Genomic DNA, 26,451 nt, shown 5'->3' with positions numbered 1-26,451 from the left:
CCTTTAGTGCCTCAGGCATGAGAGTCTTTTGAAGAACAGTTATGTTGTGTTCTTAGCCTCCTTTTTTAAAAGAGAGAGAGAGACAGAGAGAGAGAAATAGACTACATCTTCCTGCAATGCCACGGAGGCTGGGATTGTACCAGGGTTGGGGAAATGGCAAAGCAGTGCACTATCCAAGTGAACTATTTCACTAGCCCCAACCACACCCTTCTATTCTGAGTCAACTGCTCATTCAGACTCAGTTTAATTATACATGGCTTCATCTCTGTCCCTAACATATGCTTTGTCTACCCTCTTCCACCTTCCAGGAAGCCACCCCTGGCCTCTTCCTCCCTCCCTCCCCACCCCATCCATCCATCCAGTCCCCCGCCTTGGCTCCAAAACAGGTCTTGAATCATCAAGCCCTCTCTCCACTGCCTCCTCACTTCCTCAAATTCTGTGCCATCTGGTCATCTCTTTCCAGATGGTCAACCAGATTGGTTTGGTTTTGGTTAGAATTAAAAAAAAAACAACTGTGTGACCCCACTGCTTGCTCCCTTGGAATCATACTTTGTTTTTCCCCAGATAGAAAGGGAGAAAGAGGGAATAGGCGGTAGGCAGCGCAGCGGGTTAAGCGCAGGTGGAATAAAGCGCAAGGACCGGCCTAAGAATTCCGGTTCAAGGGAGTCGAGCGGTAGCGTAGTGGGTTAAGCACACATGACGCAAAGTGCAAGGGCCGGCGTAAGGATCCCGGTTCGAGCCCCCGGCTCCCCACCTGCAGGGGAGTTGCTTCACAGGCGGTGAAGCAGGTCTGCAGGTGTCTGTCTTTCCCCCTCTCTGTCTTCCCCTCCTCTCTCCATTTCTCTCTGTCCTATCCAACAACGACGACATTAATTACAACAATAATATATATATATTATTTTAATGAGAGGCAGGAGGGAAGGTACAGAGAGACCAAAGCACACTACTCAGCTGCAACTTATGCTGATGCTATGGATTGAACCTGGGACTTTGGAGCCTCAGGCATGAAAGTCTTTTTGCAGAACCATTACACTGTTTCCCCAACTCCACTCATTATTTCTCTGCTTCTGCTGTCTCTATCTGAAAAAAAAAAAAAAAAAGATCTTGCTGAGGTCTGGTACAGTATTTACAGTAAGGGTTATGGAATTCAAGAACCCTGAGTGGGAATTCTGACTCTCCTTCACCCCAGTCACGCTTGCTTTCTCTCTCTCTCTAAATATTTATTTATTCCCTTTTGTTGCCTTTGTTGTTTTATTGTTGTAGTTATGATTGTTGTCGTCGCTGTTGGATAAGACAGAGAGAAATGGAGAGAAGAGGGAAAGACAGAGAGGGGGAGAGAAAGACAGACACCTGCAGACCTGCTTCACCGCCTGTGAAGCGACTCCCCTGCAGGTGGGGAGCCGGGGACTCAACCGGGATCCTTATGCCTTATGCCGGTCCTTGAGTTTTAGGCCATCTGCCCTTAACCTGCTGCGCTACTGCCCGGCTTCCTCACCACCACCCCTTTTTTTAACCAAAGTACTCAATCCTGGCTACTGGGGGGTGCTTGGGATGGAACCCAGGACCTATTGTATGCAAGTCCTGTGAGCTATCACTGCTCTATCTCAACTCAAGAAGAAAAAAGCAGGCAGGGTGATGAGCGGCTGCTGCGCCTCCTCTTCACATTGGCCACGGGCCTCAGATACCTGCAGGTGGCAGTGTTTCCCTGTTTCAGGCACAACTGCATGCATTGGCTGGTTGCCAAAACAGAGCTGTAACTAACTCTGGCTTCTAGCAAATTCAAAATGAGATTCCCCATGAGGGATTTTCATAATTAAAGGAAAAAAAGAGTTATTTATTTCACTGAGAAAGAGAAAGGTCAGAGCACTGTTCTGCTCTGGGATATGTGGTACCAGCACCGAACCCAGGGCCTCACTCAGTGCAGTGCTCTCCCAAGTTTCTTCTGCCCCTTCCAGAGAGGGGGACATCAAGGACCCTGTTACTCTCCTGACCACTTCAGACTTCTCCCCTTCCCCCCCAGCACTCCTCAACTAGCCCTCCCACCTAGCCTCCCCTTGGTGTATTGCCAGATCCCCTCCTCGTGACAGCAGAAAGGTGTTCAAGAAAATACAAAATCTGACCTCTTCCTCCCTGCTTAGAATCTGCCATGGCTCCCTTGTACCCTGGGAAGAAAGTGTATGTTTCTTTCTAACCAGGCCCTGGCATACTCACATTTACCTCTCCATCACCTGCCTCAGGCACGAGAGTCTTTCTGCATAACCATTACAATCACTCCACCCCTCAATCCTCTTTTTTATTTTTAATAAGCCCCATTTATTTATTGAGACTGTGAACCAGAGCATCACTCTGGCAATGCTGGGAGGACCTCATGCTTTTAGAAGCTTGGAAATGCCTGTAACATGGCAGGCTCAGTTATTGGTGCTGGGTTGCCACACAACTCTCAGGAGAATGGCCCTGACCTCTCAGAAGTACCATTGCTGAGGAACCTGTGAGGCCATACAAGCTTGGGGGCCTTAAAACTCTTAGCATCTTAGGGCTTAGGAACACAGAAATCCAGAAGTGGCCCACAGGTAGCCTTAGAATCTTCTAAAGAGGGAGTTGAGAGATGATAGCTCACCCAGTGGAGGTTATACTTCATCACGCACAGGGACCTGGGCTTGAAGCCCTGGCCACCACATGGGTGCACCTGCACGGGGGAGGCTTTATGAGTGGTATATTAGTAACATGTTTATCTTTTCTCTCTTAAAAAAGGGAGTTGGGCGGTAGCGCAGCAGGATACAAGCGCAAGGACCGGCATAAGGATCCTGGTTCGAGCCCCCGGCTCCCCAACTGCAAGGAAGTCTCTTCACAGGCGGTGAAGCAGGTCTGCAGGTGTCTGTCTGTCTTTCTCTCCCCCTCTCTGTCTTCCCCTCCTCTCTCCATTTCTCTCTGTCCTATCCAACAACGGTGACAATAACTACAACAACAAGGGCAACAAAAGGGAAAATAAATAATAAAAAATTAAAAAAAAAGATAGTGTGGACCAAAAGTCAGTTCTCTTTTTTATTATTAATATATGATTTTCTTTTCTTTTTTTTTTTTTTTTTTACAGAGCACTACTCAGCTCTGGTTTGTGGTGGTGGGATTTTGAACCTCAGGCAGGAATGCCTTTTTGAAATATCTCCTCCATCCTCTATCACCTCCCCAGTTATTCTTCCCTCTCTATCTCTCCCCCTCTAACTACAAAGACATTCTCCTTCATCTAAGGCAGATGAAATGAATTTTGGAAGGTTGGGATGTTTTGTTTTGTTTCTAATCATAACAACACAATGTGGGGATGGAGAGATAGTTTGCCCATTAGAGCTCTCCTGCCTTCCCATTAGAAGCTGGCTCAGAGCTGTACTTTAATTCAATGAACTCTTCCTTGTATCCTAACCTGACGGGCGCTTTCAAATCAGAATGTGGCACACCAGGACTAATTCAGCTCATCCACTCAACCAAGTTATTAATTACTAGAGTGCACTGTGCATTATCCCATATTCTGGGGACAAAGGACCAAGGAAGCAGTCACTGCACCAGGCAGTTCCTCCCATAGCAGGAAGACAAAATCCACACAACTGCTGGTGGACCTGGAAAGCAGCAGGGGGCACTAGAGAGAGCTGCAGAGAAAGGTGATCAGAGCCGACTGACTGACAAAGCCAAAGCTTATTGTCTCTCCTTTTTGCCATGAACAACAACATAGTGGACTCAGATTCACTTCACGCCTGGGCTCACTGAAATTCTGATCTGGCCTGAGCTTCACTCTGCACCTGTAGGCTGAGAGTGTGGCCCTAGGAGGAAAAGCTTTTGGGGGGAATAGGTGGGGGTTGTTTCCATGCTAGTGCTAGGGGCCAAGAAAGGACTTCTTACCTCCTAGGTAGCAAGCAGGGGGCGCTCCAGAGGGCAGGTCCAGCCCAGCTCAGCTGCACAGCTGAGGGAAGGAGAACCAGAAAACCCCAAATCAGACACTTTTGCACAATAGAGCATGCTTTCAATTTACCAACTAAAGTGGTCAGGAGGTCACAGACTCACTCCTGCAGAAGCCCCACCTGGAGCACCTCAGGGGAGTGAAAGGGGTGTCAGCTACTACTGCAGCGACCTGTACCCATCTCTCTGTCATGAACGTGTCCAGAGAGGCAGGGCTAGAAGCCACAGAAGCTGTGTCCATGACAACACCCCCTCTAGACACACTCCATCCTGAGAACAATGCTGAACCACTGCTTACATTGGAGGACTGAGCTCCTGGAGTCACTGGAAGGCCCCCCACCCCTCACCATTGCTCTAGTAACTAGGACTTGGCCTTGCTTCACCTCCCTGGGGATGGATGGTCCAAACCCTGTAACCATAGCAACTACTCAGCACCGAATCTCCTCCTCTAAATAAAAAACACCTGGTTGGTTTGGTCCATGGCTCTCCCACGATAGGAAGGGGGGTAATGGTTTCCATAGCAACGCCAACTGGGAGCTGGGGGGGGGGGCTGAGTAAGAGGTACCCCCTAGCCATCCATGTCCTCGGACCAGGGGCCCTTTCCACCTGAACAGTTAGGTGAGGTTACCATGGCAACCGCCGAGGGTCCGGGCGCTAGGCCCACTAGGGACTCAGGTTACCGTAGCAACCCCTCTCCTGGTGCGGGGGGGGGGGGGGGGGGGCAAGAGAGACGTTTGGAGAGCCACAGCCTCAAAGGTGGAGCGGAGGGGGTGTTCCAGGCTGGGAAGGGGTTACCATGACAACCAACCTAGAAGCTGGGACGATTGCTGAAACCACCCTTGGTGGTCGCCCTTTCTCTCCAAGAGTGACAGTGATCGCGGGGGGGGGGGGGGGGGAAGGGGTGCGGGAGAGCCGGCGAGGGTGGCAAGCTCCCTCGGGGGCGAAGAGAGTGGACGGGAGCAGAAGGCGGCCCCTCCCGACGTCCGGGTCCCGCACGCTGGGATCGGCCAGCCCCGCCGGGGTCCCGTCGGTCCCAGCCCGGACGCGCGTCCCCGCGCCGCCCCGCCCGCACCCCCCGCCCCCCGCGCGCGCCCGCGGGGTCGACCCGGGTGGGCGAGGCGCGCGCCCGGCCTCGGTCCCGTCCCGCCCCCTCCCTCCCCGGGGGCGGCGCGGCCGCGCAGGCGCGCGAGACACACGGGCGCGCGGGCCGGCCCCGGGCCTCCATGATGGAGGAGCGAGCGGCCGCCGCGGTCGCCGCCGCCGCCTCCTCCTGCCGTCCGCTCGGCTCCGCCGCTGGCCCCGGCCCGACGGGGGCGGCCCCGGTCTCGGCCCCTGCCCCCGGCCCGGCCGGGAAGGGAGGCGGCGGTGGCGGCGGAGGCAGCCCCGGCCCCACGGCGGGGCCGGAGCCGCTGAGCCTGCCCGGCATCCTCCACTTTATCCAGCACGAGTGGGCGCGCTTCGAGGCGGAGAAGGCCCGCTGGGAGGCCGAGCGCGCCGAGCTGCAGGTGAGCGCCGCCCCCGGGACCCCGGTCCCCCGCCCGGCCCGGCCTCACCCGCCGCCGCCGCCGCCGCCATCTTGCAGCAATGGCCGCCGGGACGGCCGCGGGGGGGGGCGGCGGCGGCGGCGACGGGACGGAGCGGCGGCGGCGGGGCCGGGGGCGGCCCCGTGACCCAGGCGGGGGCAGCTGGCGGGGGGGCCCGAGGGTCTCCCTCCCCTTCCCCGAGCCGGGTGCGCCCGCGGGGGCCGTCGGGGTGGTCGGGGGCCCGCGGGGGTGCAGGCGGGGGGAGAGATCGGGATCCCGGGATGTTTTCGGAGCGTTTGCACCGGGTGGTGGTGGAAACTGAAAGATGGCAGAGTGACCAGGATGGAAGGAAGTGTGCGCCCCGATCGTCCGAGAAGGAAACTTCGGGGAGCCCCGGAGCGCGTGGCTGGCGGGCGCAAGGACCGGAGACGGGGTGACAGCGTGCACCGGTCAGCGCCAGCGCCCTTGGGAGCCAGGGGGAGCTCGGGACCCGAAACTCCAGCTTGGGAGGGGTGGGGGCTGGGGTCAGGTGCATCCCACCAGGAAAGGAGAGCTGGAAGGGTTCTGAGCGGGTACCTGGGCCAGGAAGTCAGGGAGGAAATGGCCTGAGGAGGCATCTGAGCAGGACCCTGGGGAGGCAGAGAGAGCGAGGGTGGGTGTGTGTGTGAACAGTTTCTGGGGAAAAAAAAAAAAAAAAACACGGATTGTGGAGTAGCTGGGAAGAGGGTCGAACTCTGTTCTGGGTTGATGATTTGCAGGAGTCGGAGGGCCAGGGCATGCACCTGGCATGCACAGTGCCAGCGGTTGAACTCGAGACCTTGCACCTCCACCCTTGGGCCACCGCCTGGCCTGGTGGGCTGGGTTTTGGGCCCTTGAGAGGTGTGGACCCATTTGCAGAGAGTGTCCTGGGGAGCCTGCGAGCATGAGGGTTCCTGGACTGGGCCAGGGCCATCAGCAGAGGTCAGTGCGTTGCTTCTTGCAGTGTCCCTGTTTCCTATCTAGTCAATTTGGGCATCCGGATAAATGGCCGGCTGCTTAAAATTGTGTCTCTAGGATGAAAAGAGAGAGCGAGCATTCCCCAGTCCTCTAGCCCCCACTTGGGTGAGGGGGCTGTGGTAGCTGAGGGTTGGGGTTGCAGTGGGAGGGCGATCCATGTATAAGTACCCCCTCCTGTGCCCACGCCATTTCCAATGTTTTTTTCCCCAGCAGATGGCTTCATCAGAACTTTCCAGTACCCTATCATGTAGACAAAGCCATTGCCAATACCCTCACTTAGTAAAAATTACAGCAGCCCCCAGAAAGTAAGTGATATTACCCCCCCCCACACACACACCATTTTACTTTATTTTATTTTTGTTATTTTCCCCAGAAACACTGCTTAGCTCTGGCTTATGATGGTGCAGGGGATTGAACCTGGGACTTCAGAACATCAGGCATGAAAGCCTTTGGTGTAATCATCACGCTGTCTGCCCAGCCCACCCCCCTTTATTTTTTAAATATGGAAGAAGAAACAGGCTCTGGGTGTGTGTAAGGAAGATATCAGTGATTTGTTGAGGATTATAGCCCATGGGTGGGTGGACTCTCAGGTTCATACTTTAGACCTCTCTGCTGCCCCCAGAACAGACGGAGAAAACTGCCCCTGGAAGCTTGGTCACCTCCTCGTAGCAGAACTGGGATTGGATCTTGCTCTCCTAGACTTCATGTCAGCTAGCCCTGCAGTATCCTCAAATCCTCATCCCAGTGAGACGAAGGCTGGGGCCTTGCTCTGCGTTTGAGAGGAACTTGTGGCTGGTCCCCAGTTAGGCTGTATGTTGTTTGTGTCCAGCTCAGTTGCTTTGCTGTTTGTCTTTTGTTCTGTTAGATTAGTGAAAGCTGAAAGATCTCGGGAGGGGGGAGAACATTCACATATACATGTGGTAAAAAGGGAATGCTTAGCAAAAAAGGAATGCTCCCCTGGTCTTGTTGCTACTCTCCTTAGCTCTTGGGGTGAAATGTGAGCTCATACTGTCTGCATCATTCTACAGAGTTCTTGCACGTAGCCATGTGTCTCAGCACAGAGGGCACCTTCTCATGCTCTTAGATAACTGCATTCCACCAGATGTTGTGCCCTCAATCAGAGAGTTTGATCCCAGTTGATGGGCTTTCAGGTTGCTTCCAATTTTGTTCCCAGCAGAAGCCGCTACAGTGGGTCTCGTCCTGTTCCTTTGAGTGTGGAGAGAAGTGAATGGGTTTGGAACATGGGGCTGGGGCCGATGAGCTGGCACCAGAACATATGCAACAGATTGTAATTCCTGGGGCTTTGATGTCCCCGGTTCAACCTCAGTGCCTCCATAAGCCCAGCTGAGCAGGGCTGTGATGCAGAAAGCAAAGAACATGGTGATTGGTCCTGCCAAGCAGCATCTTGTGCACAAGACAAATTCACGCACGCACACACACACGCACACACACACACACACACACGCACGCACACACATGCACGCACACCCAGCAGAACCTCTTCTCCAGGCCTTGGGCACTCCCCAAGTGCAGAGGTGTGTCTTCTCCCATGTCAGTGTTAGAGTGTGTGTGTGTGGGGGGGGGGGGGGGGTTGAACTCTAAATACCTTTTCCTCTAGTAGTTGAGTACAGTGGTCTCACATGGGACCGTGCAGTGAGTGCTTGGTGGAGTTGAATGGCAGAGGCATCTTCTCCGGAGGTCCGCAGATTGAGGTGGGAAGGTGGTGTAGACAGGGAGGCAGTATAGACATGGTCTGGTGACAAACAGGACTTTGTTAGGTGTGTGTGTGGGGGGGTGGATTCCCAGAGGTAGCCATGTGCTTCCTACCCTCAAGAAACTTTCAGGCTGAGAGGAGAGGGACAGAAAACTCCACACATTGGGTTCTAGGAAGGGAAGCCCTTGGAGAAGTAGAGGAACCTATCTGTGTGTTTGGGGGGGGGGGGAGATGGACATTGTGACATTGGTGTCACAGCTGTGGCAGGGAGATATGGCCACTGTGGTGGCCTTAGAGGAAGTGGAGAGCTAGTCCTTTCCTTTCCCAGCTTCATAAAAGAACCCTGTGGGATTCAAGGGAGCCCTTCCCTGCCCAGAGGCATGAAAGCTGGGAACTCCCTCCCTGAGGCCAGCGGCAGAAAGGCTGGCAGCAGAAGGGGACCTTCAGACACCTTTCTGATGCAGCAGCAAGCCTGGTTCTGGGGGCATCTGGCCAGGGGGGTGTTGGGAAGGGTGGCAGTGGGTGGAGATGGTGCACAGAGAATGTCTGGATCCCAGACTTAACCTGCCCCCTAGACAGGCCCCCAGTTGGCAGCCAGTGTGGGCAGGTGGGAGGGGCTGGCTAGCACACTTCCACTTTCAGGGCAAGCTCCCACCAGCTTCAGACACTAGGGCCACACGTTTTGGGTTTGCTTTTTCTCCTTCTGCCAGGGAACCTGGGAAGGGAACCACAGAACAGAGTGGGCTGGGAAATTACACAGGAGTTAGAATTAGGGCGACAGACCGGGGCTCAAAGGGTGGTGGGGACAGGTGTGATTCCTGACTCTGCATTCTTACTCTACAGACGAATGTCACACTGTGCTATCAGTCTTGTCTCTTTTTTAAAAAATATTTTTATTTATTTAATTTGGACAGAGACAGAAATTGAGAGGGGAGAGAGAGACTTAACAGCACTGCTTCACCATTCATGAAGCTTTCTCCTGCCGTGAGGGGCCAGGGGCTTGGTCCTTGTGCATGACCACATGCACTCTACCACGTGTATCGCTGCCAGGCCCCCAATCCTGCCTCCTGTTATTGGAGAGCTGCCCCCCCCTCCAGCTTTCTCCTGCCCACTACCCTTTACCCCTTCTTGCTGGATTTCTGTGCTGCTTCTTCTTTGCTTCAAGCCTTTTGATGGTTCCCCTTAAGATCTTAGGCTGAAGTTCTTTGACTCTTGGGATAAATTTCCCATTGGGTCATTGATTAGCCCATGTGCTTCTCTGACTCCCCACTAGCCCCTGGCACATCCTGCTGCTGTCCACTGGCCTGTCCACGTCTGTGTGCCAGTGACAGCCAGTGGCATCCTTCACTCCCCCCACCTCCCAGCTGATTGCCCTCCCATGTGACTCGGCTGTCACAGCTCCTGCTGCGGGTGGGGTGCCCTCCTCCCATGGCATCCTTTGCTCCCACCCAGGCCTTGGTCACATGCCTATCTCCTGTGCTGGGCCCAGAGCTCTGGAGATGGAAAGCATTTGTCTTGCCTGTCGCTCCCCAAGGCCTCACAAAGCACCTGCCTGGCATGGGCAGCCGACAAAAAGTGTCGAGTGCGGAGCCCGTGTAGGCGCCCACCAGGCCATATGGCGCTGGGGAGTAGAGTGTCACTGGTGGGGGACAGTGGGGAGGCAGCCCAGCTGCTGTTCTTGGTGACTGACTTTTCCTTCATGCCGCCCTTCCCCCCCACTTCCAAAATGACTGATAGAAGAGATGAGGGTGACTGGAAGGCATGCACAGGACAGAAATTCACACCTCAGAGACTGCTCATGCAGGTGTTGCATTAAAGCAGGTCAAGAGCACAGCAGCTAGAGTGGAGGACTTGCAGACACACATTCCTGAGTTCAAATCCTGCTCTGGCTCACTCGTGTTCTCACTTACTCACTTATGGATTAATCTTTTTAAAGAAGAGTGTAGAGAGACGTGTCAAGTGGAGGAAAGTCCCATTCTCTGGATAGGTGAGATTTCTTTTTTTCATAATATACCTGATGACAAGTGTTTTGTCTGCCCCCATGTTACTCCTTTCTAAAATATGAACCGGTTCAATAACCTCCGTCCACCACAGCACCTGATATTTAGTGTAGGCTGAATAAATATTTGTGGAGTGAATGAATTAGTGGATGGATGCTACCTTGTCGGACGTTAACGGATGTGTGTCCCTCATGCATGTGAAGTATGCACTCCCACCTCTGAGCTGCATCCTTCTTTATTGCTTCAGAAGGAAGCCAGCTTTGCCTGTAGACAAGTTCCCAAGAGGAAAACTGCCAGGACCAGAGGAATTTTGAGCAGTTTTATAGATCGGGCCAGACTGCTCTTCAGGAAGGGTGGGTCCTGATTATGACCCCACCGGGTGCCAGTGTGCAGCCGTGGCGTGGACATCCCTGCATCAGGCGGGATGAGAATGCAGGGTGGGGCTCTGCTCTAGCACCTGCGGCTGTGAAGTCAGAGTCCTGGGAGCTCCGGAGACAAAAGGAAAGCCATGTGGGTGGGCAGCTGCGAGGATGCTGAGCCCAGTCCTGGCTTAGCCTGAGGAGGGTGTCAGGCCATGCGGGGGGGTTCTGGGGAGCCACTGAAATTCTTCATGTGTCTGTGACATGCAGGGAGGTTGGCTGCAGGGAGGTGTGGCTGCCAGCCAGGAGCTTAACACCCCTTCTCGGTGGGTCTCCCAAGGCACCAGACCTGGCTCACTATCTCAGAAGAATGGGCAAGGAGAATAAAGACAGTAGGAGGTGGAAACTGGCATTTGGTAGCCCTCTCATGAACCCCATATTCAGGTGGGGGCACAGGGAGCACTGATGCTCAGGATCAGAGGCTCAGAGAATGAGTGGCCAGGCTGGCCTGGAGCAGCAGGTAGCGAACGGGATGCGCTGCCCCAGGGCTTTGGCACGAGAGCTCTGGGGACACAGTGGGCGGCTGGGATCCTGCCTCGAAGGCCATTGGCCTAGTGTCTGGAAACCACCTGTTGACAGGCCAGAACAGATGGGGGTAGCCTGTGCCAGCAGATGGTGTGGAGAGGCTGGCATGGCCCTGGGTCCCACCCGTGGCACTTCATCCTCACCTGGGCAGACTCCAGCATGTCCCCTTGGAGGTCGGGTGGGAAAGTGGGCACATGGGAGCGGGAGCCGAGCCAAGCCACCCACTCTTGTCCCCAAGCTCCAGCAGTAGCTTCCCACGCCTTCCCGAGGCAAATGCTCGGGTAAGATGCTGCCGCCTCCACCGAGACCCTAGGGCAGCACCTGCCGGCTGCAGGCTGTTTATACCTGCCTCCCCCATCCTCATGCCACACTGACCTCTCCCCCAGAGGCAGGGACCCAGTTAGGGAGCGTGGGCTCCCTCTGCTCGCTCATGGTGGGTCATGTGGGGGAGACTGATTTCTCCACTGAGCCCCCGATGTGGGGGCTTCACACCTGGAAAGCTGGGGAGTGACTGCTTTCCATCACCCTGTGGGCTTCGGCTGCCAGCTAGGACCAGAGCTGATTGTCCCTATGTGAAGGTGAGCCCAAACCCCAGTATCTTCTTCTCATCCCTCCAGGCTCAGGTGGCCTTCCTCCAGGGAGAGAGGAAAGGGCAGGAGAATCTCAAGACAGACCTGGTGCGGCGGATCAAAATGCTGGAGTATGCACTGAAGCAGGAGAGGTGCGCCCCCCACTTAGCCTGCCTTGGGGTGGTGGGGGTTGCGAAGCAGGGTGGTTCCAGAGGAGGGGATGGGATAAGACCCTCATGACAGTACTCTCCACAGTGGTGGCCAGCCGACTCTTCCTGGACCTGGGTATTCCCACTAGTGGGCACGAGGGAGGCCCTGTCTGCTTGATTTCAGGGATGGGTTGTTCTCCTGCCATCTGTGGCACCGACTCCTCCAGAACTTCTTCTGGGGACATGAGGGTGGGGGCCACTCAGCTTCCAACTCCTAGGATTTGGGGCCTCTGGGGTGAGTACCAGCCTCGTCTGCTCTTCTGTGTCTCATGTGGTTGTTGTTCGCTATCTTCCAGGGCCAAATACCACAAATTGAAGTTCGGGACAGACCTGAACCAAGGGGAGAAGAAGGCAGATCTCTCAGAACAAGGTACACAGGCCCCCAGTGAGGGTGAGGGAGGAGGAGTGGCGATGGGGATGCTGCTCCTTGTTGCTGTGCCCCAGAGAAAGCAGAATTGACATGGGAGTATGTGGGGGTGCTGCTGAAGCCTCAACTTCAGAACCCCTCTCAGTGCCAGCTGCCCAGGAGCAGTCCTTTCACCCTTGGGGAGGAAAGGAGGATACCCAAGCAGGGGGAGTGGTCTGACGGCGCAAGACGAGGAGTCGCTGGGGCAAGGGGCGCTGGAGACAGTGGAAACTGGGCTGCAGTGACCCGTCAAGGCCTCAACTTCTTCTAATTTCTTTTCTTTTATTTATTTTTTTTTAATTTTATTTTATTGGTTAGGACAAAGAGAAATTGAGAGGGAAGGAGGAGGGAGAGAAATAGAGAGGCACCTGCAGCCCTGCTTCACCCCTTGTGAAACTTTCCCCCTGCAGGTGGGGACCAGAGACTTGAACCCATGTCCTTGTACACTATAATGTGTGCACTTAACCAGGTGCACCACCACCCAGCCCCTCTAGTTGATTTCTATGAGACACACAAGACACACCCTGAGTGAGCGCTGCTCAGCTCTTGACTCATGCCTGAAATTGAACCTGGGCCCTCGAGCGACCAACCTGAAAACCTGTGTTCTGACATGTTGAGCTAGCTTCCCTGAATTTTCTTTTGTCAGCCTGAAAACCTTGCTGTCAGGCCCTCCTGCCAGAACCACACGTTCTGGATGGCCTGTTACTGATGTAGTCAGCTCTGGGCCAGGCCATAGGAGCTGCCCAATACCAGCTTGATGAATAAAAGAAGTTATGTCATTTAATTCTTGCACCAACCCCCTGAGATAGATACTGGTGTTACTAATGTCAAGTCTCGGAAGAGGAAAGTGAGACCGAACCCTCCGGCTCTGGGTCACACAGCCGGAACAAGGCAGAGCTGGGCTTGAACTCAGTTGAGCCTGCCCTTCCCAGTCGGCCTGCTCCTGCTTTCTGTGAAGGGAACCAGCACAGCTGAGTACGTCTGGAGTTAGTTTGGAGGGTGACCAATCAGGAGAGCAGGACTCCCAATAGTGTCAGTGTGAGACTAGGGGTAAGGAAGGTGGGGGGTTGTCCCCCTGACTCAGTCTGCCTCCTTTCTCACCACCCTCCAGTTTCCAATGGCCCTGTGGAGTCGGTCACCCTGGAAAACAGCCCCCTGGCATGGAAGGAGGGACGGCAGCTTCTCCGGCAGTGAGTGTGCAGGGGCGAGGACCGGGCGGAACACTTGTCAGGATGCCTGCTGGCCCAAGGTGGCCTGTCATCCTGGGTGGATCCCTGTCTGGGAAGAGGGAGGGGAGATCCAGGATCCCTATGCTCTTACAAAGATGCAACCCCAAATCCCTTTCGATTTCTTCTCCCGGGGTATTGCTGAACTATTACTTTTATCTTTTTTTTTTATTAATTCTGAGATTCCGTTACACAGTAGCATGACAGAGGTTCCAGGTATATGTCCTTGAAAAGCAGTGTGTGCATCCCTCAGGCTGGCATTAAATTTGATTTTACTACTAAAGAGCTTTGTGTGCTTTAGAAAACTTGGGGGAAAGAAGGAAGTACAAGGAATAAAGAGAAATCACTCATCCTTCTACTGCCCACAGAACTCTCACCCATGTAAACTTTTCTTTTTTAAGATTTTATTTATAAGTGCAGGATGGGGGGAGGGGGGTTAGAGCATCACTCTGGCACGTGGCGTGCCAGACCTCACTTCATGGGCACGTGGCGTGCCAGACCTCACTTCATGGCGTGTGATTCCACAGGGCCTAGGTCAACTTGTATTTCAGGTAGAGAGAAAGAGACGTTATAGTAAGGCTCCGTCATCCATGGAGCTCACCCCAGGTGTTGTGGTACACCTGTGTGCTGCCAGGGTTTGCTCCTGGGGCCTCATTGTAGCCAGGCACATGTTTACTGGATGAACTATCTCCTGCCCACCCACACCCCTTGTTTGGCATCACCAGGGGCTTCCCTGCTCTAGACTGACTTTTTCAGATAGAGAAGGGCAGACTCCACAATGCTGAAGCTGCCTTCAATGCTTTCAGCACTGCTGTGTGTGCTGGGTCTGCCTGTTGGTAGTGCCAGTGCCCTCCCAGGTGCGCTATCTTCACCCCTCCCCCTTTTAAGATAGAAGTGGGAGCTGGGCTTGGACCTGGGCCATACACATGGCAGAGCGCACTGTTAAGTGAGGTCTCACTGGCCCTGCCCTGCCCTGCCTTCCCCGCCGCCTTCTACTTTAATGGTTTGTTGTGCTGGGTAATGAGCCCACGGCCTCAGACATGCAAGACTGTCCAGTTAGCACTGGTCCCTGCAGTCCCGAAAGGAGCCAACCCGGGCTGGTTCTTCCTCCCTGCAGGTACCTGGAAGAGGTGGGCTACACTGACACCATCCTGGACATGCGTTCCAAGCGTGTGCGCTCCCTGCTGGGCCGCTCCCTGGAGCTCAACGGCGCGGTGGAGCCCAGTGAAGGGGGCCCCCGGGCCACACCGGGCCCAGGGGGGCTCAGTAGTGGGGAGTCACTGCTGGTAAAACAGATCGAGGAACAGATCAAGAGGTGAGGCCCAGAGCTGGGTGAGTCTGTCTTCATCAGTGTGTCAGTTGAGCTCCCATGCTCTGCTGCCACTTCCTTCTAGAAACTTCTGTCTTTTCATTGCTGGATCACCAGATTCTCTTCTGTCACGGTAATAATATATGGCTTGTGTCCATCCTGGCCCCTCTGCTGAGGCTCTAGCTGCCCTGCTCCCTTGTGAATATAGAGCGTCTGCCAGCTCCTGGTAACATGGCCCAGTGGGGAACCAAACACAGTCACACCAAAGTGGCTCAGCCATGGAGCATGTGGGGTCAGGCCTCAAGCCCTAGGTTTGACGCTATCTTCTCTCTCCCCCATCTCTAAAAACTAATGTAGAATTGGGCACCGGGCAGTGGCACAGCGGGTTAAGCACACATGGCACAAAGCACAAGGACCAAGCGTAAGGATCCCAGTTCCAGCTCCAGCTACCCCCTGCAGGGGTGTCCCTGAGTGCTGTGAAGGTGAAGTGGCGAGGTCATCAGAGATGGGAGGGAACCAGAAGGCCATGCACCTAGTAGAGCGCCCACCTTTATTCCTCAGTGCTGCATAAAACAGGAAACCAGAGTGATGGGGGAGGCAGCTCTGTGGACAGGCAGGGAGGGCCAGGAGCAGAGGGAAAGACACCAGAGGAGCTGGAGGCCCATGTTCCAGGCAGAGGGAACCACGGGTGTACAGATTGGGAGAAGGGAGGCTGGGTACATTCAGGAAGCAGTGGGGAGACCCGTCTGGCTGCCCAGCAATGCGTGTGGGGTTGTGGTCTGTGGTGAAATCTCAGAGGAGGCAGATCAGATGGGACCTGGCGGGCGTGATAAGGCGTTTGGATCCCCCTCTGAGGCATGTGGTTTCAAGCAGAGTGTGGCGAGGTATGGTGTGCTGGGGGAGGGGGGTGCTCAGGAGAACCTGTAGTGTCCAGCCTAGAGAGGTGTTAGAGGGAGGGGTTAAACTGGGGGCAGCTCTGGGAGGGGTGCTCAGCTACTCAGGGGAGGATGGAAAGTGGTTGTGGGGTGAAAGGAGAGGCCTTCAGATGGCAGGGTATGGAGGCGAGGGGTATAGATGGCACCAGGAGAGCTGAGCTGTGTTCTCTCCCTTTGAAATATTTACTAATGGGGGTGGGGGGAACAAGAGCATTGTACTGGCATGTGTGGGTGCCAGCTCACGCTGGGGACTGCACAAGTCCTGTATCGTAACTGAGCTACCTCCCTGACTGCATGGGTCTTTGAGTTCAAAAGGGGGAGTAAAAAAGAGAATATTAGCTGAGCTGAAGGCTCTTACTTGCATGACTGCACTGCTCCAGAACTGCTTCATTCAGGTAACTTCCTCACTGCCACATAACTCCTCCCATGTGCCAGGGTTCAAACGTGGGCCGTGTGCATAGTAGTGCAGACACCTTACCTAGCGAACTCTCTGCAACCTTCACCTCACTCCCCCATTGATTCAGGTTTGGCAAATCCCTCCTTTGTTAAAATGTGTGCAGTCGGAGGCACTGAGCACTGACTGGGCCAGGAGGTGGAGACAGTGAGCGTGCCATCTGTCTCCGGGGGGATGCCAACCTGGCTGCAGGGGCCTGAGTATAGAGTGACCATTCCTCCTCGGTGCCCCGTGCCCTTTGTGATCAGCGTTGAGGCTCCGTGGGCTCAGAGTGGTCACACTCAAGCTGTGTCACTCAGCAGGACTAACAAGCCCTCACCCCTGTCATGGGCAGGAACGCAGCGGGCAAAGACGGCAAAGAGCGGCTGGGCGGCTCAGTGCTAGAGCAGATCCCCTTCCTGCAGAACTGTGAGGACGAGGACAGCGATGAGGATGACGAGCTGGACAGTGTGCAGCACAAGAAGCAGCGTGTGAAGGTGAGCTGGCAAGCAAGGGCCCCGCAGGGGCTTGGCATCCACAGCCAGCTCACCTCCGCTGGCACCATCCTCCCTGCCTCCGCTAGTTGTCCCGAGACCTTTCGGGAGCTCCACACACCACCCACCTGGGGCCCTCAGCGTATGGAGTTTCGTACTAACGGCCTGCTTCATCAGGGTTTGGGAATGGTGGATATCTCCCTGCTGATCCTGAGCACCCTGTGAAGAATAGGACACAAGATCCCTGCAGATTTTTACAGATTGGCCAAGTGTGACTGGGACCAGGGTTCAACTTGGAGGATGGGAGGTGGGGGAAGGTCCACGGATTTGGGGCACTGCCAGAGGGGCAACTTGGCCTTATCTGTCCAGGGCACAACCATAGGCTTTCTGGGCCAAACTCTTTTAAGTGCAAAGCAAGTGCTGGTGTCACCTTTGCAGCGGCAGGAACACCAGGAGGGAGCTGCCTCCTTCACTGCCCACTCAGACACCCCTCCTCCAGGAAGTGTTCTCTGTCTTGCCCTTGCTCCCTCTCCCTCACAGTGTCTGGGGCTATCTGGGCTCTCCCACCCTACTCACCCCAGGTCCTCCCTGGCTAGTGCAGGTCTGTTGAGGCTTGGCACATGTCCCCAGTGTGGCTCAGCACTGGGCCCCCCCATATGTGCAGTGTGTGCTCCAAGTGAATTGGCCTTTGTGGAGCTGAACACTGAACTGGGAAGGACCGGGCTATGTGTAGTGCCCTGCTTTGGTCCCGTGTCCGGTTCTGCCGGGCGGGGACTCTCTCCAGCCTTCTCCCAGCCTGGGAGAGCCACCTGGGGTGCCATGCTCCACACTGCTCTTCCCATCAGAAACCTTATGGGGGCAGTAGAGGGCACTGACGTGACCCAAGGGCTTGGGCACCCATCTCTCTGTCTCTTCCAAATCAAGGGTTCATAGTCCCTTGTCCCTGAGTGGTGAGGGTGCAGTTAGACCTGGGGAGTCCTCACCGCCTTGCCCACTCAGGAGTGCTGGTTAGAGTGGCAAAACTTGGCAATGAGTTGACACTGAGGGGCCCTTAGCTCCTCTCTCAGCACCCCTGTTAGGGGTCCATGCTCTGAAGTACTTGGCCTTGGCTGTGGCCTCTCTGGCTTACTGCTTCAACTCTAAGCCAAGGTCTCCTCCAGGAGAGCAGGAAAAGGTGTCCACACCCCACCCTTTGGTCTTCCCACACCAGCCAAGGACTGTTCGTCCTGGTCCATCATACCCTCCTGACCTAGCTCATCACTAAGACTGTTGGTGGGGGGTGAGCCCAGGTGTCCAGACAGGGACCCTCCTCCCCAGAAGTGGTGTTGTTTCCACCTGTGGTTGCCAGCAACCCCATGCTAGGTGGTGGTGGGGCTGTCTTCAGTCGGGAACTCTGACCAGGAGGTGGCTCCGTAGAGACCTTGCATAAGACCTGTCACATGTGGCAGTCTTCCCAGTCCCATCGATCTTTTTTGTTCTTTAAATAGGGAGGAGTGGCCTGGGATGTGGTACAGTAGGTAAGACCTTAGACTCTCAAGCATGAGGTCCAGAGTTTGATCTCTAACATCCTAAGTGCCAGAGTGATGCTCTGGTTCTCTCTTTCTCTTACTTACAAACATGCAAATAAAAAAATAAAGATGGAAGAGGAAGGAAAATTCCAGAATGCTTTTGAGCAGTTTAGTGTGAAGTCCTTGAGGGTCCAAGTTCACAGCCCTTGGCTGGCTCTTTGTGTAAAATATGGTGACACTTTGACCACAAGAGGGAAAGGGCCATCCACGTGCTGTGCTGGAGGTGTCCCTGAGGGAAAGCACAGGACTCTTGCTCCTGGGCCCATGATCTGGAATGCTGTCCAGCCTGGTGAGTTGAGAAAATGCCAGGATGGTCTTGCTGCCGGCAGGCGGGGCAGGCTCCTGGCTTCCAGGATCCACCTTCTCCAGATAGACAAGTGTTGCTTCCTCTCATTCTAAAAGGAGTGTGTGCTTGTTACATAAAGCAAAAATCCAGTCCATGTAGAAGGTTATGGGGGAACCTCGAGAACCCCAGGCCAACCCACACCCCAGGTCTGCCTGGTATGAAAGGAGGTGGTTTGGCTGCCAGGCATGACACAGTAGCAGAGTGCAGGACTGAGCTCAAGCCCTGCTTCTCTCTCATTCACAAATAATTCTTAAATGCACACATTCAGAGGAGTGACTTGAATGAATGACCAAGGCCAGGGACTTCACTGCTAGGCCTTAGGTGTCTCTGTAAATGGGACAGGAGATGATAATATAAGTCTCACAGTAAGGTCTCACAGGACTGCAAAGTCATTTCTGTGACCTTGTCCTGTGTGTTCAGTACTTGGGAGGGGGGAGGGGGGGTGGTGTCTGATGAGTGTCCTGTTGCTCCCACACCCCAGTCTTTTTTTTTTTTATTCCCTTTTGTTGCCCTTGTTGTTTTATTGTTGTAGTTGTTGTTATTGATGCCATTGTTGTTGGATAGGACAGAGAGAAATGGAGAGAAGGGAGACAGAGAGGGGGAGTGAAAGACAGACACCTGCAGACCTGCTTCACCGCCTGTGAAAGGAATCCCCTGCAGGTGGGGAGCCAGGGGCTCGAACTAGGATCCTTAAGCCGGTCCTTGCGCTTTGCGCCACGTGTGGTTATCCCAATGAGCTACTGCCCGACCCCGACCCCCCCCCCCCCGTGCACTTTTAAATACACATTGATGTGCATAGACCAACCTCCCCTCTGCCCCCTGAAAGTAGTACTGATGGTGTCCCAGCACTCCGTTATGAGAAGTTCTGTGGGCTGGGAATGGGGAATGGGGGTGTCAGAACCAGGAGAGGCCTGTGAGGTCACAGCTGGAGGCTGGCAGCAGAGGCCAGCCTGCTAAATAGCAGTTCTGGAAAACTGCCAGCAGGGGGAGCCTTGTAGTCATAGTGGGGCTTGGGAGGTGGGTGTGAGCCCCTGCAGGGTGGGGGTCAAGGCAAGGCACCCTGGCAGCTGGCGTCTTGAGACCCAGAAGAACTTGAGCTTGGGAAGAACCCCCTGACCTGTCTGGTTCTATTCACACCCCAGCTGCCATCCAAGGCCATGGTGCCTGAGATGGAGGATGAGGATGAGGAGGATGACTCAGAGGACGCCATCAATGAGTTTGACTTTCTGGGCTCCGGGGAGGACGGCGAGGGCTCCCCCGATTCCCGGCGCTGCGGTGGAGATGGGACCCACCATGAGCTGGGTGAGTGAGGGTCGTGGCCCTGCCCTCCGCACGCGGCAGCTGCTTCCTGCCCCTGGTCTCCACCGGACGGATACACTTCCTGCAAGGAGAGTGACCAAGGCTGGCAGGAGGCCCACACCATCAGAGCCAGGCGCCCCCCCTTCCTTGGAAAATCCCTGTGGAGGCTCAGGCAGGCGGGCTCTTCCTTCAGTGGAAGCAAGCAGGATGCGGGCCAGCGGGGGGCGCAGTGTCGCCTCTTCCTCCCCCTGAGACCAAGCTGCAGGCCCTGGAATGGAGGTCACGTGGAAGTGGGGCTGAGGCTCACCACCCCGAGGTCCCGGTCAGTCTGTCCCTGGGCTGAGGGTGCCCCACTTCCCCCCCATGGCTGTGGGAGAGGTCTCTCTGGGGTGGACCCGTGGCCAACCCTGTCCTGGACTTCATCCTGCAGAAAGTCGGCGGGTCAAACTCCAGGGTATTTTGGCCGACCTCCGAGACGTGGATGGGCTGCCCTCTAAAGTGACAGGCCCACCTCCTGGCACCCCCCAGCCACGGCCACACGAAGGTAAGAGGCCCACCCGGCCCAGTCCCAGGGCTGTCCCACTGCACAGGGGGGCTGCAAGGTCAGGCCTGGGGCTTCTATGTCCTCAGGGTTGTGGTCCAGCCTCTATAGTCTGCAGCCTCCCTGTCGCAAAAGTTTGTCTGTCTGTCTGTCTCCCTTTCTTTTTGTCTGTCCTGCCCTATTTGTCTGTCTCTCCCTGTCTCTTTCTTTCCAGCTGTGACTCTTGATCTTGTCCTCTCCCTGGCTCTCTCTCACTCCTTATCTCTCCCTCTGCCTCTCTACCTCGATCTCTTGCTCTCCCTTCCCCTCTCTGCCCCCTCCCTCCCCTCCCCCCACCAGGTTCCTTTGGCTTCTCCTCAGACGTTTTCATCATGGACACTATCGGGGGCGGGGAGGTGAGCCTGGGGGACTTGGCAGATCTCACCGTCACCAATGACAACGACCTCAGCTGCGATGTAAGTCCTTGGGTACCCCACCACCTCAGGCATCCCACACCCACTGTTTCCACTCGAGGGTGCCTGGCACTCTGGTTGACACCCCTGGAGGGATGAGGTTGCAGACAGGTGGAGGGACTTGTCCAGGTTACCAGGCGCAGGCCTGTGGGACTCCTGAGCCTGCTTCTCAGCCACATGTGTGCACACACACTGGGAGGAAGGTAGAGTGTGCCCTGAGGGTCTAGGCGGGGACAGGACAGGGCCCGGATGTCACTTGCCTGTGTTGCCTATGGAACGAAACCACAACGCTGAAGCAGCCCCCTACCCCACCAGCTGTCTGACAGTAAGGATGCCTTCAAGAAGACGTGGAACCCCAAGTTCACCCTGCGCTCACACTATGATGGCATCCGCTCCCTGGCTTTCCACCACAACCAGTCGGCCTTGCTCACAGCCTCTGAGGATGGCACGCTCAAGCTCTGGAACCTGCAAAAGGCTGTCACAGCCAAGAAGTGAGGCGGCAGGCCAGCCCGGGGGATGGGGGCCGGGGTCAGGGTGACAAGGGGGTGACCTCCAGCTCCTCTGTGCCCTCCCAGGAATGCTGCGCTGGACGTGGAGCCCATTCACGCCTTCCGGGCTCACAGGTAGGGAGGTGCCCCCTGAGGCCTGTGACATGGCCCTGAGGAAGAGGAGTCCGGTTGGGGGAGGCAGGGGACAGGCATAGCCTGGGTGGCACAAATAGAGCCCCGGTTGCTGAGTCCCTTTGGGTGTTCTTATAAGTTCTGGGTGAGAAGTTCAGGGACTATAGAGGGGCCAAGGGGAAGGGGGAGTACCTTGCTCTGCTCCCCACATCACCTTCCTCCATATGCTCCAGGGGCCCTGTGCTGGCCGTGGTCATGGGCAGCAACAGCGAATTCTGCTATAGTGGAGGTGCAGATGCCCACATCCACAGCTGGAAGATTCCAGATCTCAACATGGACCCCTATGATGGTTACGGTGAGGAAACACCCACCCACCCACACACACACACACACACACACGCAGACTGGGTCCACTTCACACAGGTGGCAAGCGTATATTCCCTGGGAGGGGACATCAGGTACCCAGTCTGGCTCAGGCTTTGACAGAGGCTCAGTGGGGAATGCTATGCTGGAATGGAGTTGTGGTGTCCCTCCTTCTCTATCTTTTTCTCTCTTCTAGGAGAAAAAAAAATATGTATTAATGCTACCATGGTTATCTCTGGGTTTGGTGCCAGTTTTCCCTTTTTTCCTTCCTTTTTTTTTTTTTTTCCTCCAGGGTTATTGCTGGAGCTTGGTGCCTGCACTAGGAATCCACTGCTCCTGGAGGCTATTTTTTTCCCTTTCTGTTGCTCTTGTTGTTTATCATTGTTATCGCTGTTATTGGGTAGGACAGAGAGAAATCGAGAGAGATGGGGAAGACAGATGGTGAGAGAAAGACAGACACCTACAGACCTGCTTCACCGCCTGTGAAGCAACCCCCAGCAGGTGGGGAGCCTGGGGCTCGAACCAGGATCCTTACTCCAGTCCTTGCCACGTGCGCTTAACCCGCTGCACTACTACCTGGCCCCCTCCTTCTTTCTATTTTTATTAGATAGGACAGATAGAGATTGAGAGGGGAGGGGAGATAGGGAGAGAGAAAGAGAGACCCCTGCAGACCTGCTTCACCACTCTTGAAGCTTCACCCCACAGGTGGGGAGCAGAAGCTTGAACCTTGGTCTTGGACTTAGTAACATGTGTACTCAAGCAGGTGAACCATTGCCTAGCCCCCAGATTTATTATCAGAGAAAGAACCAGTGCATCATTGTGGTACACATAACACCAGGGATTGAACTTAAATCCTCATGCTTATGAATCCAATGCTATACATATATATGTATGTATGTATATGTGTATATATATATATATATATATCCCAGGGTGATTGCCAGGACTCAGTGCCTGCACCACAAATCCACTGCTCCTGGAGACCATTTTTTCCCCTTTTGTTGCCCTTGTTGTTCCATCATTGTTGTGGCTGTTATTGTTGTTGTCGTTGGATAGAACAGAGAGAAATGGATAGAGGGGGAGAGAAAGATAGACACCTGCAGACCTGCTTCACTGCCTGTGAAGCGACTCCCCTGCAGGTGGGGAGCCGGGGGCTCAAACCCGAATCCTTACACTGATCCTTGCACTTCGCTCCGCATGCGCTTAACCTGCTGCACTACCACCCAACTCCCAGTCCAGTGCTTTATCCACTGCACTGCCTCCCAGGCCATGCTTCTCATTGGGGGAAAAAAAAATCCTCTGAACAGTGGAATTCCACAGACATGAAGTCCTAGGAGAAAGTCCTGGCAACAACAAAAAAGTTCAGTGAACAGACTGTCACTTCTGTTTAGAGTCTGTCCCTTTCCCCCAGCCCACGTTGGTAACCCTTCTTATCCTCACACGTAGGACTTGAAGTTAAACCTTTTCTTGCCAGAGGTCGGAGCCAGATAGAACATGCTCTGTGCAGCTCGTGGGGTGGGGTGCCAGGGGCCAGGGTGGGGGGGTGCCTTGCTGAGTCCTGTCAGCCCCCATACAGGGCCTGGCTGCAAAGGCACTCAGCCACATAGCTACTTTTGTTCCTTCCCCCTTAGCTAAGTCCTGAAAAGGTTGTTTCAGGAATAGCTTGACCACGCACTGGAAGTGACATGTCCAGTCAGGGATGTGTTGAAGAGTCCCCAAAAGCTGGCCAGTGGAGGTGCTAGCCCAGCCCTTAGGAGTTCCCCAGGGTCATGGTGGGCAGGTGGCCCTAACAGAGCCCATGTCCTCCCCTCAGACCCCAGCGTTCTGAGCCATGTCCTGGAGGGCCACGGGGACGCCGTGTGGGGCCTGGCCTTCAGCTCTGCCACACAGCGCCTGGCCTCCTGCTCGGCTGATGGCACCATCCGCATCTGGGACCCCAGCAGCAATAGTGCCAGCTGCCTCTGCACCTTCTCCACAGCCAGCGGTGAGCGGGAGCCACCCTGCCATCTCATGTGGGGGGTGTCCCTGAAGAAGGGGGCCTTCCCACCAAGGCCATGGGCAGCACTGGCTCCCTTAGGCAGCCTTCCCCTCTCTTCTGACCTCAGATCACGGGATCCCCACCTCAGTGGCCTTCACCAGCACCGAGCCTGCCCACATTGTGACCTCTTTCCGCTCTGGAGACACTGTCCTGTATGACGTGGAGACCGGCAGTGCACTGCTCACGCTGGAGTCCCAGGGGAGCAGTGGTAAGGTGGTTCCGGGGCCCAGTCACCATCCTTTCTTGCCAGGCTGAACAGTGTCATGTCTGGGTCCTTCCTGCCCCCCCCCCGGCCTCCAGGTGTGGGGGACAGTGGCACATCCCCTGACTCTCTCCTGGTCTCCCCAACTTTGTACTTGACCTTCTGTCCTCTCCCCCTTTTCCTTGTAGGCCCAACCCAGATCAACCAGGTGGTGAGTCATCCAAACCAGCCCCTCACCATCACTGCCCACGACGACAGGGGCATCCGCTTCCTGGACAATCGGACAGGTGGGGCCCAGCCCTCCTGTGCTTGTGGGGGGCAGGCTGGAATGGGGCCCTTGGGTCCTCCACCCTCACCCCGCCAGCTCCCTCGCCTCCCTAGGCAGGAGCTAGGGTAGGAAATAATGTGCTTTCCCTCCCCCAGGGAAATCTGTGCACTCCATGGTCGCCCACCTGGACGCCGTCACCTGCCTGGCCGTGGACCCCAATGGCGTATTCCTGATGTCAGGAAGTGAGTTGGGGATCCCCTGAGATTGGGGGGCCAGGGGCAAAAACCTGGGTGGTGACAATAGAGCTCATGCAGCTCATTCAGTCTGAATAACCCTGTGAGGTCAACTCCTGGTACAGGTGTGGAAAGTGAGGCTCAGAGACTCGGTCACAGCAGCATGTGTGGCAGGAATCAAATTCACATCTCTGACTCGACACTCACAGGCACCCTGCTCCTGAAGGCCAGTGGGGGTGGGGGTGGGGGGTGTGAGCCTTCCAGCAGGAAGGAGGCCCTTGATACAGGTACTCAGTCCAGGGCCCAGAAGATCCTAGAGAGAAGACAGGCCATCAGGACCAGTCCCAGTCTGCTGACTACTCCACCACACCTCTCTGTGCTGTGGTGGGCCCCTGTCCACTGTCTCCTGCTCAGCCTGGCAGCACCAGGCAGGGAGCTGCACCCCAGGCCCATGCTCAGAATGGGCCCAGTTACTACCCAGGCCAGGTGGTGATGGGAACAGAAGCAGCTGAGGAAGAGACTTAAGCCTCCTTTGGACTCAAGCCTTTGGGCAAGGCTGGGCCCGGCTGCTGCTCCCCCAGGTAACCACTCCTCTCCTACCCAGGCCACGACTGCTCCCTGCGCCTGTGGAGCCTGGACAACAAGACGTGCGTGCAGGAGATCACAGCCCACCGCAAGAAACATGAGGAGGCCATCCATGCCGTCGCCTGTCACCCCAGCAAGGCCCTCATTGCCAGCGCAGGCGCCGATGCCCTGGCCAAGGTCTTCGTGTGACGCCCACATGGCCCTGCCCTGGCCGCCACCATGCTGGCTACCAGCTAAGGAGTGGGGCCGGGCAGGTGGGGCTGAGGTGAGGGTGCCACCTCTTGCAGTCGGGATGCAGTGGGGGCTGGAAGTAGCTCCTTCCTGACACTCAGTAGGGGCCTCGCACCCAGAGGTGGTGCTCAGTTTTCTTCCTTCTGTCACTCACAGGTACCTCCTGGCCTCTTCCCACCAGCCCTGGAGCCTGGTGGTGCTACCAGGCAGGCCCTCCTCTGGCCTGCCCTTCCCCAACACACAGCCTGGGGGGGGGGGTGGCCTCCTGCACGAAGTTCTCCAGGACAGTCCAGGAGGCTTCCTCTGTGCCACCAGACACCCACTCCTGGTTTCTTGGGCCAGCACAGCCATGGCTGGGTGTCCTTGGGTGGGGATCATATTTTCCAAGACGCCAGAAGGTGCCAGGTTCTCTCTTTGAACCCTGACCCCTACCTTCCCCCCTCCTGGACTTGGGTGGGAGCTGTGCTATGAGGACCCCTTCTGGGGTCTACCCTCTGGGGCACCGGAGAGCCAGCAGTTCCCCAGGCTGTCCTCATGGGGCACTAGACCTGGCCCACAGGGTCCACTGCCCTCTCCTCCAGTCCCTCAGCACAGCTTTCAGACACTACCCAGCACTCCCAGCGCCCCTCGAGGCCTGGGGAGCAGGAGATGCCATTGGGAGGTGCCCTCCCTACCTCCCCCAACACTCCTCCCAGCCCCTCACGGGGTCAGCCCCTACCAGGGCCACGGAGGTTGGAGTGGGGTCCCTGGGCCCCCCATATCTCCCTGTATATCTGTATAATAATTGGGATTTTAACGGAGCCCTATCCCCGCCCACGTTATCACTGTGTGATAGTCTGTGTCTCCTCTCCTGCCCTCCGCTCTAATCCGCTATTTATTTCACTCTCTCTTGGGTTCACCCTGTGCCTTCGGGCCCCCTTCATGGTTCCTGTTTATAAGCCCTGTCCACTCTGCCCCCGACTTGTATGTGAAACCTGTCTCAATAAAGCCTTTGGAGTAAGA

General features: G+C 55.7%; 2 protein-coding genes across 5 annotated transcripts in view; one reads left to right on the top strand and one right to left on the bottom strand.

Annotated features, from left to right (window-relative positions):
• Positions 1–5,518, bottom strand: part of FKRP (fukutin related protein) — a 12,553-nt gene extending 7,035 nt beyond the window's left edge. Inside the window, exons 1-2 of one of the 3 annotated variants that reach the window (XM_060186130.1) lie at positions 5,499–5,518; positions 3,889–3,949 (exon numbers count right to left, since the gene is read on the bottom strand). The gene's annotated coding sequence lies outside the window, so the exon portion shown is untranslated. Of the gene's footprint in view, positions 1–425; positions 498–3,888; positions 3,950–5,498 lie in introns of those variants that run through there. The other 2 variants (XM_060186132.1, XR_009548383.1) reach the window with 2 other exon arrangements.
• On the top strand, positions 4,782–26,451 carry STRN4 (striatin 4). Of its 2 annotated transcripts, none has more exons than XM_060186108.1 (18): positions 4,782–5,450; positions 11,740–11,843; positions 12,197–12,270; positions 13,418–13,496; positions 14,650–14,847; positions 16,565–16,706; positions 19,760–19,919; positions 20,347–20,460; positions 20,818–20,912; positions 21,225–21,400; positions 21,485–21,532; positions 21,763–21,884; positions 23,706–23,876; positions 23,998–24,138; positions 24,321–24,419; positions 24,556–24,642; positions 25,238–25,483; positions 25,606–26,451. In XM_060186108.1, exons 1-17 carry the CDS (start codon positions 5,169–5,171, stop codon positions 25,405–25,407), a joined length of 2,262 nt encoding a protein of 753 aa, XP_060042091.1. In that variant the 5' UTR covers positions 4,782–5,168; the 3' UTR covers positions 25,408–25,483; positions 25,606–26,451. The 2 variants fall into 2 exon arrangements, with proteins under 2 accessions (XP_060042091.1, XP_060042090.1); XM_060186107.1 differs by having other exon boundaries at positions 20,797–20,912.

Source organism: Erinaceus europaeus, chromosome 2 (genome assembly GCF_950295315.1).
Source record: "Erinaceus europaeus chromosome 2, mEriEur2.1, whole genome shotgun sequence".
NCBI lineage: Eukaryota > Metazoa > Chordata > Mammalia > Eulipotyphla > Erinaceidae > Erinaceus > Erinaceus europaeus.
The sequence above is the reverse complement of the archived record's forward strand: the minus strand, read 5'-3'. Positions and strand labels throughout refer to the sequence as shown.

What these genes read in the sequence shown, in the direction of transcription:
- STRN4 (XM_060186107.1), top strand. Translation starts at nt 5,169, where the DNA reads ATGATGGAGGAGCGAGCGGCCGCCGCGGTCGCCGCCGCCGCCTCCTCC. An exon ending in GGACGGCAGCTTCTCCGGCA is followed by an intron (nt 13,497 to 14,649) that starts GTGAGTGTGCAG and finishes TCCTCCCTGCAG; the next exon opens with GTACCTGGAAGAGGTGGGCT. An exon ending in CGTATTCCTGATGTCAGGAA is followed by an intron (nt 24,643 to 25,237) that starts GTGAGTTGGGGA and finishes TCTCCTACCCAG; the next exon opens with GCCACGACTGCTCCCTGCGC.